The 22,259-nt window shown below is 41.4% G+C and overlaps 1 protein-coding gene across 2 annotated transcripts in view; it reads right to left on the minus strand.

Annotated features, from left to right (window-relative positions):
* Nucleotides 1–22,259, minus strand: part of IL1RAPL1 (interleukin 1 receptor accessory protein like 1) — a 1,334,031-nt gene that overhangs the window by 615,015 nt on the left and 696,757 nt on the right. For both annotated transcript variants that reach the window (XM_019529151.1, XM_019529150.1), the window contains exon 3: nt 6,658–6,937. In XM_019529151.1, coding sequence (XP_019384696.1) covers nt 6,658–6,937 — 280 coding nt within the window. The remainder of the gene's footprint in view (nt 1–6,657; nt 6,938–22,259) is intronic.

Genomic DNA, 22,259 nt, shown 5'->3' on the forward strand with positions numbered 1-22,259 from the left:
CCTGATTCAACTTCTTACAAATACATCATGATCCAGAGGATCAACAGCTGCCAAGTTGTTCTTGGTGCACTCTTCCAAAAGTTAATAGCAAACCAGAGGCAAGATATTGTTTCTCTTTGATTTCAGTTTTTATATGATTTCAAATTGAACCTGATTGCATGTCATTTAACAAAAAGGCCTTTGCTGTGACAAAAAATCTGATTATTATTTCATAAGTTCAGGCCACGTTACAGCTTGGACAAGAACACAACAGAAACTAAAGTATGTTCCCACTTTCTGATGCTTTTCTTTTATTACAATTTGGAAAGGATTTAAAAATAAAATGTCATAGACAAAATCATATTGCCTTATTTAAAATATCTTAGAACACACCACAAGTTGAAGTTGTAACTTTAATTAAATGAGAGAAGTTATAAAATTTATTTTATGCCTCTATGTTGTAAAAAAAAAATCATACATTTGTTCTTTATAAAGATAAGAGTTTAAATTGCCATTTTATGCTGCAGCAATATTTAAAGTTATAGCTAGTGAAGATAGAAGCAGTCTCTTTAAAAGTGTTATGTAAAAGAAATACCTGCCTAAAATGTTGAAGCTGCTGTTCTAACAAGTGATATATGCCCATTTAAATGGCAGGAAGATGCCATTTAAACAAGATTTTCACAGCATAAGCATATCTATTCACCTGTCTTTGTTTCACCATGCACATACAGATCAGACCTTTTAAGTTCCTCTGTACTATAAAGTATATAATGCCCAACACCTTTAATTCCTTGTAATTGATAAGGGATTCCAAATCCAGGTAGAAACAACTATGTAAGACTCTGGATGCACGTTACAACTATTCACATCACAGTGACCTGGGAACAGTTGGCTGAGAAAGTCATGAGAATGGGTTCTTCTTCCGTGTCCTGTTTTGATTCAGAAGCACAAGTGGAAAATACCCATGTATGTATCTGACTATTTCAATGCTTCTCCTGTTCTGAAGATGCCAGATTTACATTTGATTTCAGAAATACTCAAAGATTTAAATGGACACTTAAGTGCATTCATTTGTTTAAATGCTTGCCCATCTTAGCCAGAATGCTTGCACCTGAGCAGCTGTCATCTGTTCTTCCCAAATGAACCTGAAACTCAAAATGAATTTGAGCCTTTAAAGCAACTAAGGTTATTGAACAAATTACAAGTCTTTAATAATGATGCACATTTCTCATCATTTTCTTTAAAATATTTGTTACATATTTTAACTGAGGAAAAGGTATGTCACAAATATTTTTGCTAACAGACATTTGTAAACTTTTTAACTGGCTATGATGCATTATGCCAGCCTTTTAAAATCTCTTGCTACCCATTACTTCATGGATCTAATTTACTTATAATCCTGTCATAACCAAGCTCCCTTGCATACCTGAACAAGATTTGTAATGTCTGACATATATTCTTCTGTACATGTTTATTTAAATAAGCAAAAACAATTATTTCTGTTAATGTTCACAAGTGCCCAGAAAATGCCATCCTTATATGCAGCAACAACAAATAAATTAGACATATCTGTGTTGATTAACACAACCACCACCACGGCTCAAAACTGGGGGCTTGGTAAATGAAGAGATTGAGCTCCAGAATACAAATACACAAGTCAAAGGGAAAATTCCCATAAATGTCAGAGAAGTTAATGAATTCAGTTTCTGGGCAAAGACCAGATGTACAGCAACTTCAAAACTCTTTCTGCTGACTGGTTCAGGGAAACAAACCAAGTATCCACATAAAAAAACCCAATCAAGTTTTCCTTCTTACAGCCAGTGACTTGAGTAAATGCTGTATTATGGCATAACTGAGAAAGCTGTCGGATGATTTTCAGAAAGAAAGGAAAAGATTCATTTAACAAAGCAAAACTTGAAGGTGTAAATGTTTAGCAGCTGTTGCAAAGTAGATAGAGGCAAAATTTGAAAGAGTAATTACCAAGCACGGATTGCTATAGCATAAATAATGTAAATTGTAAAAGGTTTGGCTTGAAGCTTGACTTAATGTATAAAGTTACTTCCTGCCTACACAAGAGTTTAGTTTTCTTAGCAACGGCACCTCGATGAGTCACTGCATAACAAAACAAAAGGATTCAGCATGTCGAGTCACAAACATAATGCTGGAATTAAAAAGATAAGAGTGTTTCAAAATCTGAGGATCGTTTAATTTATCTATCTATCTAGATAGATAGATAGATAGATATGATATATATAAGATCTCTCTAGATATTATCTATATAAAACAATACAATTTAGCAACTAAAAGGTAAGATCATGGTGGTTGTATGTGGATTTATATATAAACACAATCATATACACACACACTGCTGAAATCCTTTATTTTTCTATACCTTTCAACTCCCTCAAGATGGCAACAGGGAATACCACTCACAGGACATGAACATACTTTTTATATAAATTCAACTGAACCCGTTTGCCTTCTTTCAATATATAATGCTGCTGAAATAAAAGAGGTGCTATACACCATTCATGTATGTAGATCTAGAAGACCTCAGAATTACTACTGGGGAAGCCGTTAGACTGACACCTAATTCTTTCCTCCACTTCCACACGGCACTCCCATCCTCACCATCTTACATCATCTAATAAACATGTCCTTCTGGAAAATACCTACATCATGTTTTTAATGGCAATCAGGGAACAGGATGAGGAATGTTGAAATGAGAAGGTAGAGAGGACAGGTATTGCAAGAAGAGAAACAGCCTCTGACATGAAGGTGCTACCACCCTTTTAATACTCAGACCAGGGGAAAAATCTTCCCTCGATGGTATGGAAGGAGATCATCTTTCTTCTGCTTGGAGACTCTGGCTTTAGTTAAGCTACTGTAGATGCTAGCCTGTCCTTCTGGGAGTGTGTGCAAAATGATTACTCTAAGACATGGGCAAATCTGGATGGGAGGGGAGGTGTTGCATGGTCACTTCTCTTTTGGCTGCCCTGCACATGCCTAGTGAGTTGTTTGAGCTCACAGACAAACCTGTGTATACAGAGGTCCAGAAGGGCCTGGGCTAATCAGGTGGTGAGCTCAGAGAGAAAACTGCATGCAGAGCACTGGCATACTGATCAGCTTGTCAGCTCAGCCTGCAGAGCTCTGGCAGGAATGCCACGTGCTGCACAGCTGAAAGGGAATCCAAGTGTACTACCCTTGCCCTCTCCCCAATCTAAATCCATTTAAGCTTTAAGAATTTAGACTTCATTTATTATTGTACTTTTTCTACCAGCAACTCCATCCCTTGGCTGCCCCACTCCCTGTGCAGCAGCAAAGGCTGTGAGAGTAACACATTTCTTTTTCTGACTATGTGCGTCAAAATCAGTGTCTAGCAATGGAGAATAGGGAAGTATCAGCAAGAAGCAAAGTATAAGTGTGCTGTGCCACTCTACTCCTTCCCCTCCAGTAGCTAAGAACATAAAAAATAATTGTCCAGATTTTCAGAAGCACATATTCATTCCCTGCCTGACTCCCAGTTCTCTCTTTTCTGGGGCCCATATGTGCATTGTGAATGCTGAGGGACTTGCTGGCCATCAATATCTGTTCTCTGCTTGTATAGCTTTTATGAGAGGCAAACTTTCTTCCAGAGACCATAAAAATTGTTTATCCAATAACTTTCTCCTCTGCAATTTAAATTCTCTTCAACTGTATGATAGGACTGCATTTGGTAATGGACCTCTGAGCCCTCTTGTCCCACCACATATGGTGAGCAGATGACTCCAAAAGCAAAGCAAGAATAAATGGGTGAAAAGAGATACTTAGTGCTCACTATGGCTTTTGATTAGGAACAGGACCAAGCTGACACTTTTTCCGCCCCCTCAGATTTGAGCACTTCCACTCGCTCTCTTTCCCTCTCTGATGAAGACCAAAGGTAATCTGTCATATGACTTACGCACTAGTTCTCATGAAAGAGAAAGCGTGTGTAGAATTTGAAGCCACCGAGCCAAAATACTTCTGAGTTATTAACTCTTAAAAAGAGAGAGGGAGAGAACTTGTGACCTCTCCATTTTTGAACCCTTTACCTTATATTTTCTAGTCTCCCTTCTTACTCTCTGCAGGTGGCAGAACAGTAAACATACCCTGACCATCAGTGCATAGCCATGTTGTTCCCTGCACTTAACTGAGCTCTTTAGTCTTTAATCCCAAAACAATTGTTTGTCCCAGTCTGAAGTTTTATAAGACTCTCACTCTCTGTTGAAAAAAAAAATCTGAGACACTTTAAAAAAAAACTTACTGGGGATTCCAATATCTTTCTTTCTAGATATTACAGAAGACATCTTCCCTTTTCTCTCCAGATTCTACTCCGATCCTCATAACGTCTACAACGAGCTTGTGTGTTTGTACAATGGCAGCATTTGGACCAAAGTGATTTAGAGCAGTGGTTCTCAACCAGGGGTCCATGAGCAGGTTTCAGGAGGTCCACCCAGCCTGATCCAGGACAGGGAGGAACCACCCCAGCCCATCGGGGCTGAGGTGAGTCCCAAGGAAGAGGCAAAGTCAGACCCACCCCATGCAGCCCACAGCCTCCATCTTGTGGGCAGCACTGTGGGTGGGCAGGTGAGGCTCCACACTGCTGCTGCTTATGTGATTTGGGCCCTGGGGCTCCCTGCCACCAAGTCCTGCCCGCTACGCTGGGGGCCATGCAGGCAGGGCTGGGGAGCTGGGCACTAGTTGTGGCACAGGAGGAAATGTTGTGGAAAATGTTATTGCATGCTAGGGGGGCTTCAGGAAGAAAAAGGTTGAGAACCCCTGAGTTACAGACTTTCCTACGACATTTATGGAATAAAAACTTAATTAAAAAGCATCCGTTTGCCTTAAATTTGTATCCATGGAAAATAATAGTAGCTATTCAGATACTTTATGTATAAGGCCATGAACTTATTTAATAGATTTCATAGACATTTGGGCTGGAAGGGACCCAGGAGGATCATCAAGTTCAGCCCCCTGCTGTAATTTAGTTGTAATTACTACACAATGCTACCCGTAAGCTCAGGAGTGTAACTGGGGGGCTGGGGGTGAGTGGTCACCAGCCCTAGGTGCCAACTATGTGGGGATACTAGAGTACACCTCTCCTCCCTGAAGTCTTTGCAGGGGCAGCCCTGTACTGCCTGGGCATAGGAACAGGGCAGTGTTGCCTTGCTGCCAGCAGCAATCAGGAGAAACATGTTGTCTCACCCCTGCAGAGTTTTTGTCACAGCAGGTATAACCCTGTGCCTGACAGTATATCTGGGGACGGAGAGCACATAGGGTAGCTCTCAGGGAACCTGTACCACAGAGCTGTTGTCAGCTAAGACTATGCTAATAAGCGTACTGCCTTTTTTGTGTGTGCTCAGCACTCTACAGATGTAAATAAATATGTACTTAGGGTCATATGAATACAGTTTCAGATTAGTGGCCCTAAATACATATTTACATTAAGCAGCTGCTTTTTTTTATGCCTGCTTTTCTTTTAAAAGAGAAATAATAGAAAAAAAAGCTGAACATTTTAGAGGATAAACTAAAAGACAGGGTAGTAGTAAAGGCATGGAAAAAGAAGGTGGTGTGAAGGGGCTCCATAAAGAATATTAAAATACATAGCAAAGAAAAATGAACCCTACACGCTCCATGAGTTTGGTAATGTACAATAGCCATGCTCGCTCTTTTTATAACACTAGAAAACCTTAATAGTGTACTCATTTCCTAGCCTCTCAATTGCCTATAAATTTGTTATTGTTCCCTTAGCATATAGGTAGCTAAATCATCTTTTTACAAATTTGTAGATGTAGAGCTATCTGTTTTTTATCTGTCTGTCTATAAAGAACAATAACCAAATATTACAACCCATTGAGCAATAAACTATGCATCCTGTCTGTGAGGTTTTGCCTGCATTTTTTTTAACTACATCATTTCACCTTTTCTGTAAATTTAATTTGATATTGTCTAGTAATTTTCAAAAGCTAACTGGATGCCCAGACGGTCTCTATTTTCTCTGTAGGCTGAGAGCAGTACCTCACTATAAAGCATTTAAGAAATTTAGAAAAAAGTAGAACATTTGTCTCAAAAGGAAGGAAACTGCTTGAGCTCGTCATAACAGGGTTGGACTCTGCAAACATGCTGAGAACCTTTGGAAGTTCAGCATCCTGAACTTCCAAGGCAGGTTTGGATCAGTAATGACTAGAAAAAAGAATAATATGTATACTGCAAATATGTTCATGAGTTTCCTCTGACTATATTTCACCCCCTATTACTCCTGTATACTTTCTCCCCCACTGAAGACAAATTCTAAAGACTTATTTACTGAGAGAAAACTGGAGAAAATAGTGAATTGAAAGTAAATAGTGAGGGAGTGGGGGACCTGTGGAGAATAAGTTTTCAATTTTTTAAATTAATGTTTATACTATAATTATGTTGTTACACTTACCTAGGTCAGGAAACAAGATAATGTGACTTACATGTCCAATTAAAAATGGCCATTGTAAACTGAATTTTGAAAAATAATCCATGAAACAAAAAAAAAAATACATTTAAAAAAAAAATCAAATTCTCTCAGAGTGAAAAAAGTTTAAATGAATTGAAAAGTTGTACACTGTAACAGCATTAACAGCAGTAACTGACATTCATTTTATGAAAGCACAGTAAATTAAAAAGTACCTTATGACACATGCATAAAGACCACTGTCTTGCACCAACGTTGGCCGAAACCAAATTGAATCCTCTTCTTTGCTCATTCTAGTTCCATCAAAAGCTATAGGTTCCTCAAAATCTCCAGGTCCAGAGCTTTTGTACCACATCAAACTAAGTCCAGCACTCTGTGCTAGGGAGTAATTTGCTCTTATATATCCATAAAATAATGCGCATTTTATGCGAACAGGTTCTCCCACTAAAACTTGATACTTCTTGTAATCCACAGACCAGTCAGTGCATCCATCAGCTAAAAGGAGAGAGAGAAGGGAAAACAATGTTAAAAAGGCTGTCCACAACTACTCTCACCATCAACCTAATTTAAAATCTGCACTTTAGAAGGAACACAGCTAGCACAAATATGCACAAATATCATATTTTATATGCTTCTGGATAGCTAGAAACCATATAAAGTCATTCTTTAGGCACAATGCAAGATTTACTATATTTCTTGTTTGTTATTAAGAGGAGAGCTATCAGGAGAAATTGTGGTAAATCTTGATAATTCCAGAGATAAGTGTGTAATTATTCTTTTTCTCTACTGTGCAACTCTGAAGCGCAATGTCATAAAATATTGGAATCAAATTAGTGTAACATCTCCATCTGGCACAGAAAGTGTCAAAATCATTGAATTGCATTAATCAAATTATTTCAAGGTAACAATATAAAGGAAAGGACAGAATTATTCAGTCTCAGAAGATGTTAGGACAAAGAGCAGTGGCCTGAAGCTGAAAAAAGAAAAGTTTAGGTTAAATCACCAGGAAACAAGTCTTAATAGTAAGAGCAATTGGCAGCAGAACAGTGTTAGGCACTACTACATAAAATGTTTTTGGGAATTTCTCAGCTAAGTACTACATTAAAACTGCAAGAATCCAGATCTTAGCAATCCGGTATTCTCAGAAATCTGGCACTAGAGTGGCTGCTCCGGAACCAGCCGCTGCTCTCCCCCGTGGCCCCCGGACGCAGAGGGGAAAGCTTGCATGTGGCAGCTGCCTGCTGCTACTAACCACCCTGTGCTGCATGCGGCTACTCTGGGACTGCCCACAACCACCCTACCTCCCACTGCTCATTTTTAAAAAATCCAGCATTTTCAGATATCCAGCAGGTGCTCTGTCCCCAGCATGCCAGATTCATAAGGTTATACTGTACAAAATGCTGGGGTCATTTAAGCTTCATACATTCCCCTGGGGTCATTTCCTACCCTAGAGGCTATTTTGTGCAGTATCTTAAAGTTAATTAATTCTAAAAAAAAATCTTTTTAGGACATTGTCACTGGCACCGCAGTGCACAATACCCTCAAAGAACAGCCAGCTTACATGAATGGTTTGCTCTCTGTGGATGAAAAACTGCCGTGGGTAACATGTTATCCCAGGCGTGACTGTGTTTTTCCATAGGGGGTAACAACTTACCCAAAGTCTATGTTAACCCATGAGGGTAAAGTGTTACCCCAATGCAATTTGTGTATAAATGACAGGCCTAGACCTGGTTGGCCACCTTGGGTGGATGCCTCTGAAAGGTCAGCATTCTTCCACATCTCATCCATGTCCACTTCAGATATCCATGGTAACTAATGGATGGCCATCCTCCACTCTGCTTTTGCAGAAGGAGTGGTAATCCCTTTTACTAATCAATTTGTTTGCAGACTTCAACGTCATCAAAACACCCTCCCCTTTGCCAAAAAAACCCCTTTGTCACACCCAAATCTACCTCTGCTCTCTTTTCTCATGGCAAAACTCTGCCCCACATGCTCTTTTCATAACAAACAAGCTAGTCTGCCCTCCCTTTGTTGGAAATGAGGACAAGGCGCAAAGGGACAGCAGAGAATAAATAGAACAATATCATACTGCAGTACAGCATACGCTATAAAGTCTCCTTCAGTGGTAAGGGCTTGACACCTCCCATACCCCTTTTACCTGCTCCTAATAAGTCCCTGCATGTGGTTTCTAAACAGCATCCACCCACATTTGGCTTGCCTGCAAAGGATGGATTCTGGTCTCTGGCTTCTGGCTCTGGCTTCATTTCTGTGTCCAGGACAGGGTGCTACCTGCGCTGCCATAGGGTAGGGCAGAATTGCTTCTGTGACCACATAGATGGACAGGCTTGTCTTTGATTGTTATTTATATGCATTCAGCAGTAATCAAGTTTTCCCTTTTTTTCCTGCAGTCCAGAATGAGAAGGTAGCGCATATTCAGTGCTGAAGCCTGTCTTGCACAGGTAACTAGGGATGACAGCGACACATCCACTGATGAAAACTTATCAAGGCAGTGAGACTACTGACTTCATTCCAGACATAGGAGATTGTTCAGAGCAAGAAGAGCATGCATCTGTGGAAGCATCATCCAGCTTACATGAGAAGGAGTTGTTGCCACAAGCAGAAGTGATGCCAACACTTGTAGTGAGGAAGGGAAGAGGACCAGCCCAGGGCCACTGTGGAAGATCAAGGAGAGCTACAACAGGACATGGAGCAGACCCACTGCCACCACCCCCAGAAAACATTGCAGATGATGACACCTTTAGAGAAAAGAATGGCAGAGCGTGGGGAAAAAAATCCATAGCTAGTACATCAATGGAGAACAGTCAAGGACACAGTCCATGAATGTGCTGGGCCAACAAGAGAAAGTAATAAAGACACAGTGGTGGAAACATTCCACCTGTTTCTCTCACAAGGTGTACTGACTGTTATCATAAGAGAAACAAACAGAGAGGCAGAAAGAAGATTCAGGGAGTGGAATGATAGCCCTCCTGAAAACAGAAAGGAGTCGAAAAGCTGGACAAAACAGAGCTGAAAGCCTATATTAGCTTCCTACTACTGAGTGGTCTATACCATGGCAGTCACGAGGCACCGGAGGAGTTGTGGGAGCAACACACCAGGTGTCCTTGCTTCCGTGCCACCATGAGTTTAAAACGATTCTGTCAAATCACCAACTACCTGAGATTTGACAACAAACTGAGATGTGAGGAAAGGTGAGCTGTGGACAAGCTTGCTGCCTTCCGAGATATCTGGACACAATTTGTGGAGCAGCTCAGGAAATGGTATATTTTAGGAATGCACCTGACAGCAGACAGTATATGCCCAGCAAATCTGCCAATATGGCTTGAAAATGTGGTGGTGCTGTGATGCAGCAATATCATTCCTCCTCTCTAGAGAAATCTACCTGGGCAAGCAACTAGAGACTTCATGCAAAGGTAATCTAGGTCATTGAAAAACTGGTTCATCCCTAGTACAAGACAGGAAGGAATACTGTGGGTGAACATTTCTTCACAAGTACTAAACTGGAAAAAAAGACTGCTACAGCAGGACTTGACCTATGTGGGTAGGATTTGGAAAAACAAGGCCGATATCCCAGACGAAATGCAAGCAAATCAAAGAAGGGGAACTTTTGCATCCATTTTTGCTTCTGATGGGGAACTTACCCTAGTTTCCCATGTTCCAAAGAATTCCAAAGTTGTGCTGTTGCTGTCAAGCATGCACCGTGACCTGTCAGTGGATGGAGAGCAAAGAAAGCCGGACATCACCCATGACTAAATAAAAAAAAAGGGTGGGATGGATAACCGTGACCACTTAGTCTGCATGACCACCCGCAGATGGAAACTCCAAGCACTGTTAAGTTACCAAATAACATTTGTTTATTTTATTATAAAATTACAGCCATGACCCTTTCTACTTAATGTAGTTGGTATGTTTTTGGTTTCTAATGCCACTTATTAATCAGAATTTTTCTCTCAGGATATTCAGTTTTAGTGATGCCTGTTTTCTTGAGCATGATGAATTCATAGAAATACTGTAGAACACCAACACCACTTCTAATTTTCCTTTGTGCTGAATTGAGAATTGGCTATGTACAGCAGTTACCTTTGACTTATTTCTGCTTAGCATTACCAATAGAAAAAATACCAAGGACCATTTCTTTATAAAGTCATCTAGCTTAGTAAGCTTAGCTAAACATGCTAGAAGGTATTGATACTCCTATGCAAAAAGAGTTAACATTTCCATAATATCACGTGTATGTAATGCTTTACTAGCCCTTCTCTTCAATTTTAACGGTAGTTTAAAATAAACTGGCTATATAGATACTCTGTGTCCACTGAAGATCTGGAAAAATATTACTGTGTCTATAAAAACTGGAGGATATTTCTATAGCAACAACCCTCAAACCTGCAAAGTTTAAATGAGGACAGTTCGACTACAGTTTGTTCTATGATGGTATATAATTCAAAGCACAAATATTTAAGTACTTATTACACTATAACGTTTCTACACACTTTCACTTTTAATGCTCCCTTTAATAATTCCTACTTTATTCTTGGAGATAACAGCTACTGCAATGGTACATTATGCCAGGAACATGTTATACGAATTCTCATAAGAGTGCAGTAACTTGCTATTAGCTTCTAGTTTTGGTTTTTGGTATTGACCTATAAAGTTTTTATGGCTTTTATGAGCTCTGGCACTTATGGGACCAACTCCATATATATACACACCTCATCAACATTCGGGATCAGTTAAGATGTCTCTTCTGAAAGAACCTAGATTTGAACATCTAGCTGTGGAATAACATTCTACTAAGAGGGATCCATAGCTTTTATGAGGACTTGTTTCCCTCACTGAGTCTCCTTTAGTTCAAAGCAGAACATAAGATGAATCTGTTCTTCAGCTTCTGGGGCTAGGTACAACAATTTCACCTATTATGCTTTAAGTGCACAGAAAGCACTCTAAAGCCAGAATTGAACAGATATTGAACAAAATAGAAGAGACACAGCTCTTACAAGACTTTAAAATGGTGGATTGTGCTCTAAGTTAACTCTTGATGGATGTAGCACTCAACTAAAGCACTTTCTGTTAGGATACTTTTTAAAATGTCTGTTCCACATTCACTGCGAGTCACATTCTGTTGCCATCCCAGGTGAGTGTAGCAGAGGTTGTTTGCTTTGCCCAAGCACCAGGATGGCCTTGCCTTCTTGGATGTCACTGACCCAAATCAGCGAAAGCCTCCGATCTCAGCTCCATCTCCTCTCTCCAGCTAGTTGTGAGCCACAGCCTGGCTGGGGGTGGGGAAAAAAGGTCTCTCTCCCTGCAGCAGCCCCAACCCTACAGCACGTCTTTGTTGGGCTGGAGGGCAGGGAAGTGCTGCAGGAGATAGGGGTCTGGCCTCTTTGTCCTCAAGGCAGCCCCAGCCTCACAGTGCACTGAAACCTGGCTGGGGGGCTACAGGGACACAGGGCCCAAACCCCCTTTTTTCATGGCCAGACCCAGAAAAGGGGTTTGGGCTCTGTGTCCCTGCAGCAGGCCCAGCCCTGTGGCATGCCACTGCCTGTCCAGGAGGGGTGTAGAGGAAGAGGTCTGGTGTCTTTCCCCCCACAGTCACAGGGAGAGGGCCCACTTCAGCAGCCTCCTGTGAGGTGCACAGGAGTGTCCCCAGCAGCCAGTGTATGCAGGCTCCAAGCCCCTCCCCCCAACATCTGTTTGGTTTGCTCATGCTTTAATTTATAGTGCTTCAAGTAAGGCATTTTTTGAATGTCTGTACTTGCCCTGGGAGATTTGCCTGAAAAAAAGGGAAAGTGTATAAAAGTTCAATTCTAGTGATAGAAAATTTCCACTACTGGAAATGATTGCAGGAAAGAGAGAAATACAAATGTGAAGTCTGCAACCATTCCCCTCTTCCCCACTCCTTGCATCTTCCCTGGACCAGGGTTTCGGGAATATGCTGGCTGCTCCAATCCTTCCATTGCCTTGGGGGACTGGAGCAATGAGACAGAGCCCCTGCCTGCTTCTAACACCTGGATAGCCCCTGGGTACTTTAAAACAATCTCCAAAGAACATAAAACTCCCCTGTTTCCCCTCCATGGTCAAAGGCAAGCCCCTTCTCCTTCCAGGCCCCTGTTGCTGTCTGCCACTGCTGCTTTCCTCACTGTCCCAGGGGTGGGAGAAGCTTCAAAGCCACTCCTGCCCTCCCTCGCTGGGGTGCATTTGGACTGTACTAAGCTGGGAACAGAGAGCGGCAGCAGCAGCAGTGGGCGAGGGTTGAGTTCCCCTACCCTGCCTAGTCTCCTGAGGGCAAGCACAGGGAGAGGGAACTCCCATTCCATTGCCGCTGAGCCCAGCCTCTATGCAGCCCAGGTAGAACAGGCAGGAGTGACTTTGAACCTTTTCCCTCCCCCAGGATAGAGGATAAATCAGCAGATGAAAAACGGGGTCGAAGGGAAGGGTGAGGAGGCGGCATGCCTTTGAGCAAGGAGGGGAAATGCAGGGGGATTCTTACATATTTTGGGGAATTTTTTAAAAGTCCCAGGAGACTGTAGTGGTACAGTCTGCCCATACTGGTGGTTTGTCCATGAAACACAGGTGGCTGCTACTGCTTCTGCCTTTGCCAATCCTGGAACTTCTCCTGGCTAGAGAAATACTAAGTTATTCTAAGCTTGAAGTCCTAAATATCCCAGAATCCTTAAGTTATTGTGTAGAATTCCTTATGCTGTTCATGAGCACAATCAGGAAGTCTACATATAAGGGGAGGTGAAAATGTGATTGAGTGATGTGATTATGGTTCAGTGCACTCATCCCAGGATGGAGTTGGCCATCTGTTATTCAATTAGAGATTTTTGTTTTACTGCTACTGGCAGTGATATTTTAGCAGGAAATCATCTATCTGCTCTTGAGGTACTCCCATCAAATAGAGACAAGGGTGTATAAATTGAGTTTATATAAAAGAGATAAGAAAAGATCTAACAGGAGACAAAGACTAACAAGAAGGCCTGGTGAAGTATTCTTAACAGGGCAAAGAAATGTTGGGGATCTTTTATATAACATAGCAGTGATTAACAAAGATTCTTGATTTTCCCCTCTGCAAGAATTTTTGTGTTTAAGTAAAATATTTCTACCTATATAAAGGCCAGATTCTGCCATTCTTATTCACATTAGGCATCATTTTACTTGATTAGTACTCCTACAGAAATCCATACTACTATTTGTGGACTAATGCTCATATTTCTAAAACTAGGCACCAAAATATCAAGTGCATCAGTGCATTATTAATGGGTTATCATAGGTCCCATTTTCAGAAGTGACTCAGAGTATGGCTACACCACAGAACACACTAGAGCAGCTAGACTGGGCATCAGAAGCATCATAGCTAAAAAGAAATGTTCCACACGGGCTATTATAGTTGTGCAGTGTGGACATAAACCCAAGGGATCATCTGTTTAAACCCGACAAACTCACAAGTGCCTAAATTGCTTTTGAAAATGAGAAAAAAAATGCATATGCTTGTTTACACTGGCATAATCTGCATCAGTTTCACATACCAGTATAAATTACACTGGGACCCAGAACAAGAAGACCACTTTCTATGGGTAGTGCATGAACCAGGTGGCTATTATACTAAGTCACTAGTTTTCGACCTTGGAGGTCCACAGACTATGTTTAAGGGGTTCGTGAAAGAAGGCTATGATCAATCAAAATAATGTGAATACCCATACTTATAATTCAAAGGGGTCCACACATCCTTTCAAATTTTTTTAGGGATCCGCAAATGAAAAAAGGTTGAAAACCACTGCGCTAAGTGGTCACAGAATGGATAATAGTCTGTTTGCCTTGTGCAGATGGCTACCCAGAAAAGCTGTCAATAAATATATACATATACACATACATACACATGTATACGTACACATGTATACATACACATATCTGGTATAGCTTATGCCAGTGTAATAATTGGACCCTTCTTTTTCCCAGAGCAATATTACACCACATTTGAGGAAATTTCACCAGAATTGGGTTATAAAGTATGTTTGCTCCTGTTTTACATCAGTATAAAACACAAAGGCTAATTACATCAGCATCATGGGTCAGGAGTACTGGCCTTTAGGATCTTAGAAGTTAGACACTGCCATGTTCAACAGAATACATAAGTAAAAAAAATCTGGGTCTTGAGGCCTCATTCACAAATCACTGAAACACAAATGTATTTTCAAAGGGGCAAATGTCAACTGTGCCAAACTCATACACAAGAAAAAGTAAATCCAAACAAACAAGCCAAACAAACAAAAAGAAAAGTTAGGCCCATAAATGACAGCTGTAGGTTTAAACATCTGTCACTATACTCAAACTTCAGTTGGACTTTAATATATAGCTTTAGTACCTTCCTAAATTGGGCTGGGCTAAAACCGTTGCTTGAAGCTGTTGTGTCATGTCATAAGGACTGATTCAATGTGAGGAAAAGTGGCCCTAATGCAGCATATGCTTTCTTCTCAGTTTCAGCCCACTTGTTTTGATCTGTTTTTTTCCTTTCTTTGTCTTTCAGTATAGTAAAGGAGTTGGAGGGCAAGGAGAATCTATATTCACATAACCAAATCCAGCATTTCTTTTCCTTGTAAATGGCAGCAGTGGTCACTCAGTCACACAATCAACACATATACTTGCATTGGCACAAAACAATTACGACAAATGCCTTCTGCGAATTTTGTCAAGCGTTAGCCTTCTCCATCTATACTTCCATTACCATACCAGAGTCAATCACATACCCTTTTTTATTGTATAAATTGGAAAATACTTGAATTATTCAACAGCCTTGAAAATTTCAGAGCTGCATTCAACTGAGTGGCTGTAGTCCCTGATCTCTATTTTAATATGCTGCCAGTTATTGCTACTCATAATAGCACAATACAGGAACCAGGATGAATATCATTCACTCTGTTGTTTCCTTGACTGACTTCAGGGTATGAAGTAAACCACACTACATCACTGTCCTCATAATGAGATCGTTCTGCTGGATAAACAAGCTCCCTGCAGGCCGTGCCTGCTGATAGGACCCAGTGAACCAAATATTTAACGCTTCTGAGAGGGTCCTCCCTGCCATTCTTCAGGATTGCATGCATCATTTTCTAGAGAAAATTTGATGCAGAGAGGTAGAAAATTGAGCTACTGGCTCCTGGGTCCATTGCCACAACCTGGCTTAGTAACAAAGCCTCAATTCAATTTCTGGGGCTGCAAGGTAATAGAAGTCTCCAAATTTCCAATAGGGTTGCGGAAATCTAAACTCCTGTTATATCTAACCAATTTAGATGTGGCATTAGGTGAAAACAGCACTCCAAAGACAGCTGCAATAAACCATAACTTCTAAAAGTGTATCCACAAATTTACTACCATTATTTGACTATAAAAAAAGAAAAATATAGGAACAAAGATGTTATCCCCAAGATTTTTTTTTTCCAGTTGTGATGTAAGGAGCAATCAATTGTACATATTCATGGTTGCAACTTTTCATATAAAAAAGGCCATTTCTCTATTTAGTATTTTTAATACATAGCTAATTTTGGGAAAGTAAAACTAGCAGTATAACCCAAGACACCTAAATTTTTTTAAGTTGTTTCCTTTTGCTCAACACATACTTCTACATACAACACATTTGCTTCTACTGTACTTCAGTCCAGTTTTCATCTACTAGGTGTTCTGATTATATTTGATATTTAGGATTGTTCTTTCCCTTTTGTTTTTATGCAGTTTTATCAGAAAATTCCACCAAAATGTAGAAATAGAAGGCTCAAAAAATAACATATATTAATAAGTTGAGACTGAAAAGGAATATGATCCCTTTTTTAAAACTATTGTTATTTTGTAATTTTTAAAAAGTTGCAATATAATATTGGAAACATGAAAACATTGATGCTAATGTTTTCAAATGACAGAAGTCAAGTACATTTTATACATGATTTAATTTCCTTTTACATTAACATTGTTACAGCTTTGCACATTAGTAATCTGCAGTTCAAATCAAGATGACACTTTCATTCTGAGCTCCAATTTTTCATTTTACTTTTAACTGTCTCAAAAATTACTTTTTGGGCTGAAGTTTTTCATGCCTTGGTTTGGTTCCAGGAGTGATGGCTGAAGAGGGGTGAGAGAGGAGAATAGAGAGAAGGGATGTATAAAAACCTTTTTGATAATATCGTCTATTAAGGGACATTCATAGATTGTGAGGCTGGAAGGGACCTCAGAAGATCATTAGGTCCAGCTCCCTGCACCAGGCAGGAAAGACAACTGGGGTCAGGTGACCCCAGCAAGGTGACCAGCCGACTCCTCTTGAAGATTTCCAGGGTAGGTGATTACACCACCTCTGGAAGGAGCTTATTCCACAGCCTGGACACCCTGACTGTGAAGAAGTTTTTCCTAATGTTGAGCCTAAAACGGTTTTCCAGGAGTTTGTGGCTATTACTCCTCATTTTCCCCTTGGGTGCCATGGTGAACAGTTGCTCACCGAGCCCTTGATATACTCCCCTAGTGTAGTGGCAAACTGCTACCAAGTCCTCTCTCAGCCTTCTCTTTTCCAGGCTGAAGAGTTCAAGGTCCCTCAGCCTTTCCTTGTATGGCTTGCCCTGCAAGTCTCTGATTATACGGGTGGCCCTTCTATGGACTCTCTTGAGCTTTTCCACGTCTTAGTTGATGTGCGGTGCCCAGTACTGGACACAGTACTCCAGCTGCAGTCTCACCAGTGCTGAGTAGAGTAGAAGAATCACTTCCCTAGTTTTGCTGGATTGATGCATGCCAGGTTATAATTTGCTCTGTTGGCTACAGTAACGCACTGCTGGCTCTTAGTCATGCTATTACCCCCAGGTTCATTTAATTCGTGATGCTGGTCACTTTGCCAAGCCTATAGGCGTGTAGGGGTGTTTTTTGTCCCCAGATGGAGCACTTTACATTTCTCAATGTTGAATTTTATTTGATTCCGATCCACCCAACTTGCTAGCCTTTCTAGGTCCACCTGTATCTGCAGCCTATCTTCAAGCCTGACCGTGCTTTCCCATAACCTGGTGTCATCCACGAACTTGGCTAGTGAGTTCTCCCTCTGCCCCCGCATCCAAATCATTGATAAAGATGTTGAAAAGTACTGGACCAAGCACCGACCCCTGAGGGACACTACTGGCCACTTCTTGCCAACACAACACAGAACATTCCAGTTACATTTTCCCACACCTGTCTGGTGAATGTTTTTAAATCACAAACTTCATACAAAATATTCATGTAAAAGGAATAGTGGATTTAGGTGCAAACAAGGAACAGTAGGGAAACAAATGTTATGAAATAAAGTGGTGTGTGGATGCAAAAAGCTTAGAACTACAAAATGAGGTAGAGCATGGGAGACAAGAAGAACTCACACATTTGGATGATTTAAGTCCTGTAGAATCAATATATATCCATTATATAGGAAGTTTTTATGCCCTGAACTCTAAAAGAATTTGAGTGGACCCTGACTTTCTGAATATCACTCTTGTCTGAAACAGTAATCATCCTTAATTCTGCATTCATTTACTAACATTGTGATTTGTAAAATTGTGGTACTTCTTGCTATAAGAAAGTGAATAAATTACAGAAATTCTAGTACTCAAAGGAAGAATAGTAGCATGACTGAGTGCCTAAGTTCTAAATAGTCTGCAGGAATCCTCCACTAGAACATGCTGCCCACACACAGAGCTCACCTTACTTTATCCTACCAAACCAATGTCTTCTCTTTTTTCCTTAAGGCTTACTGTGAGGCATCTAAGTGTATTAGCATTAATAATAATAATCTTCTCATGTCCTTGTCACAAACTAGATACTTTTCCAGAATTGTGCCCAAGATATGGTCCTTTCTGTAGCTGAAGCAATGTCCTCCTTTGTACAGGTCTCACTGAGGAGTCTGCAAATGAGCAGGTGCTCCACAGTCTGCATTTCACCATGTTTGTGTATATTCATTTCATTAAAGTAGCCCCATTTGATAATGTTTGTTTTTGATCTTCCAGTTTGCATATGCAGGTGATTAATGAGGGACTACAAAGAGGGCTTCAGAAGAGCTGGTGCAGAACAGTTGCCCCAAAATTACCCAGAAGACACCTCCACCCAGCAGGAGGTAGCAAGCAGCTGCATCCCAGCCCCACTGTGGAGGGAGCCATGGTGTCAGCGTACAGGGCTGTGGAGCTGAATGGATTCCTGTGGCTGCACAAGGAAACCAGGTACCCATGCCTGCATGAGGCAGATGCCCCTTTGGCACATAGGGTGGTACACAGGGCAGAGAGAGCTGAGTGGAGCTGATGAGATGCTGCAGCTGCAAGAGGCAATGCAGGTCCCCAACCCAGCCCTTGGTGCACAGGGCTGAGAGAGGGCTGACAGGCCTAGTAACTACATAAGGAAGCTGGGGCTTTCCTGTGGCAAGTGGCAATGGATGGGTCTACCACCCTAGTGAGGGAGGATACCCTGTATCCATCTCACAGACAGAGACAAGGCTAGCCCATCAAAAGTTGCTGAGATTTGTGAGTTACCTGGGAAGGGGATTTCCAAAGGGCAATGCTGTGGATTCGGGTGATCAAAGGGAAGCCCTTGAGGAGGAAGGGGGACAACTCCCCTTTGGGAGCAGAGAGAAACCTAGGTCCCCATTTGTTAAGGGTGATTTCCATGGTTATGCCCCACCCCCACCCCAGTTGTTGCCTGGGGGAGAGTGGTGGTGTTCATTTAAGGTAGCAGGTTCCTTCCAGGCACCGTTTCTTCTTCCGGCATAGCTGCTGTGCCACTGTTGTGTTCTGGTTTCTCATGATATTGGGATTTTCATTGTAAACTTGCATATTTAATGTTGCATTATGAAAGGATTGTAAACTGCTCTATTTAGCTTGCTAGTAGGGTCTGCCAATGTGGCCCTGACTCTATACCTGAATTCACTGTATTAGTTATTATTATGTATTGGTATCCCATTTGATGTAACCTCACTGTGCATGGTCTGCTATTGTTCCATCACTGCCAGATTTTCCTTTGTTGATTTGCTGTCTAGCCTGCATTTTATCATTAGGTGTTCCCATGCCTGCTGCCTGGAGGGCCCTTTTGAGGACAGGGGTGCATACTAGGGCTGTGCAAAATTTCGATGGGTGTTCATTTCAGCTCAAAACAGCAAAATCAAAATGAAATGAAAGGCTTTGAAACAGCTTCAAAATGAAACAAGGGCACTTGAAACATTTTAAAAGTTTCAAAGCTAGACTTGCTTGCAGCTAAACAGAAAGTAAGGAGAGTGAGGGGGAAGAGGCACGAAGGACTGCTCTGATATTGACTGTGTAGCTGGCCAGCAACTGTGATCTTTCCCTGAGGTCCCTTCCAATTCCAGTGCTCTGGGGGATGGATGGAAAAACAGCACAAAAAGCACTGGCAGGCTTGGTGGTCTCAGCAGGGGCTACCGTGCCTACTGTTTTCACCTCCTGTGCTTCCACACTTAAAAGTGACACGAGTTTTGCTTTGAACAGTTTGAGGTGCAGTTTCCCAGAAACTTGACAGGCTTTGTGGCCTCAGCAGGAGCTGCTATCACTGCTGTTTTCACTTGAATCAGGAAAGAAACGACAAAGCTATAGGCATTTTTGTGATTTCCCATTATATCCTATGGACGAAATGTCAAAACGTGTTGAAACAGCATTGAAACAGTGAACCTATATGAGTTAATCATGGAATTACTGTGATTATATTTGCAGGGATGCTGTATGTAAGCTCTTGGTATAAATTTGTATTCATTGCAGAAAAATCTCACTAATTTTACTAGCCCAATACGTTGATATCAAGACTGGAACATCTCTATACAAGGCTTTTGGTTCTCAACCTTTAAAAACTCAAAACTCCTCTCTCATTACATTCAAGGTACCACTCAAAAATGCTACCTTTCACTCATTTTCTACATGGAAAACAAAAGGGCAAATCTGTTACAAAGACCTCAGAAAGACAACAGGAGGTCATAAATATTTTGACACTGTGGATTCCTATATGCAATCTCTGGGTTTATGTTATGTGTAAATACGTACACATGATTCACCTAACCATGGTAAGATTGCATAATATTCAACAACCCCCTTAAAAGGATCTCATGGGACCTTGATGAGATGCACTATATTTAAGAGTTAGCCTTTCTGGACTCTAAAAAATCCTAAAGTTCATGTTATTTGCCAGAAAACCATCTTCTGCCTCCGGCTATAGAATATCCATCAGTGAAGAGAGTCTAGACACTGTATAATATATTTAATAGCATAGAAAACAGCTCTTGTAATATGTCCTGAAAAGTGTTATTAACATATTTTATTCAGAAGTTTTTTGTGACTTTGCTAGAACTAATTCAAGTTTTTTAATGATCTCAAGTAGCATGAGTGCATGCCACTGCTTTATTTCATGAACTGTGTGTATGCTTTTATACATTGGGGATTAGAAAGCAAATACACAGTTGTCAATGAAAGAAATATGATGTCAATATTAGTGTCAACATATTAATAACAAGTTTTTAGAAATGAGTTCAATAAGAATCTGGGTAATTATTGGCCTTTCCCCCTCCTAACGTACTCAATACAAACATTTTACATAAATGCTTGAAGAGAAAGAAAGTAAAACAATAACAGTCTTCAGCTTTTACTACAGCTTTTGGATAAGCAACAGGGGCAGAAACACTTCATAAACATAGCAGCAAGACAAGTGAGATTCCTTAGGAGAACGTAATAGGTGCTAGGGATGTCAAACAGTTCCATAGCTAACATATTAGATTTGGTAGTGAGTTCTTAATGTCACAGCCACTAGTACTCAATTTAACAATGGGCACAGCTGGAATGTCTTTTCCCCATTTTTTGTTTTGCTTAGAGAAGATAAGTCTAGACTCTTAGGTGCACTTGGGTAAATTCAGAGCAAATACCCCCTGCCAATTATGAGAAATAGATCTCTCTCTTAAAACTTTAGAAATATCTAATTTCTTTCACCTGAACATATGTAATAATCAGGGATCTGGGTTTTCCATTTCCCATGGAAAAATGGGGAAAACCATGGATTTCTCCTTTTATCAGAGAAAATGTGGATTTCTCTTTTTAGCAGAGAAACCTGCAGATTCCCAGCTTTGCAAACAGCTCTGCAGGCTGGTTGAACTCCAGCCTGCAGGATCTGCTTGCAGACAGGGTAAGAAACCCCATCCCTGCCTGGAGGAGCAAGGGGGGGGGGGAGGGCAGGGCCTGAGCCTCACCATCAGCTCAGCTCAGCTTAGCTTCACTCTTGTCCTGGAGCCTGAGGTAAGTGGGGCTTGCAGACAACCGGGGGGCTCCTCTGGCAGGGCTGGGGGTTGAGGTTATGGCTGGGGGGACACTGGCAGGGATGCGGGGGAGCCAGGAGCCAGCTCTGGCCCTGGCCAAGCAGGCAACAGCAGTGGGGGAGCAGGCTGCATGCTGCTTATGCTGCAGCTGCCTGCTGTTGGGGGAGGGATCTGCAGACTTGGATCCCTGGCCTTATAGCCCTGGCAGCTGGGGGCCCCCTCCAGCAGGGCTGGGGAGCAAGAGACATGAGTAGGGTGGGGGGCTGTTGTGGGGGCAGTGAGGGGTACCAATAGTATTAGGGGGTCTTTGGGGGCAGCAAGAGGCACCAGCAGGGCTGGGGTGCAGGCTTTGGAGCAGTCAGGGGGGCTTTGGGGGTAGTGAGAGGCAACAGCAGGGTTTGGAGTGAAGCAGGGAGCTTTTAATTTTAATAATGGATTTGGGGGGTTTTGTCAGAGAATCTGCAATTTTTTGTTGGAGAATTTGTTTTTTTTTTCTATCAGAGGAAACCAGGA

The sequence above is a fragment of the Crocodylus porosus genome, unplaced genomic scaffold, assembly GCF_001723895.1.
Source record: "Crocodylus porosus isolate Cpor-Errol unplaced genomic scaffold, CroPor_comp1, whole genome shotgun sequence".
In the NCBI taxonomy this organism is placed as follows: Eukaryota; Metazoa; Chordata; order Crocodylia; family Crocodylidae; genus Crocodylus; species Crocodylus porosus.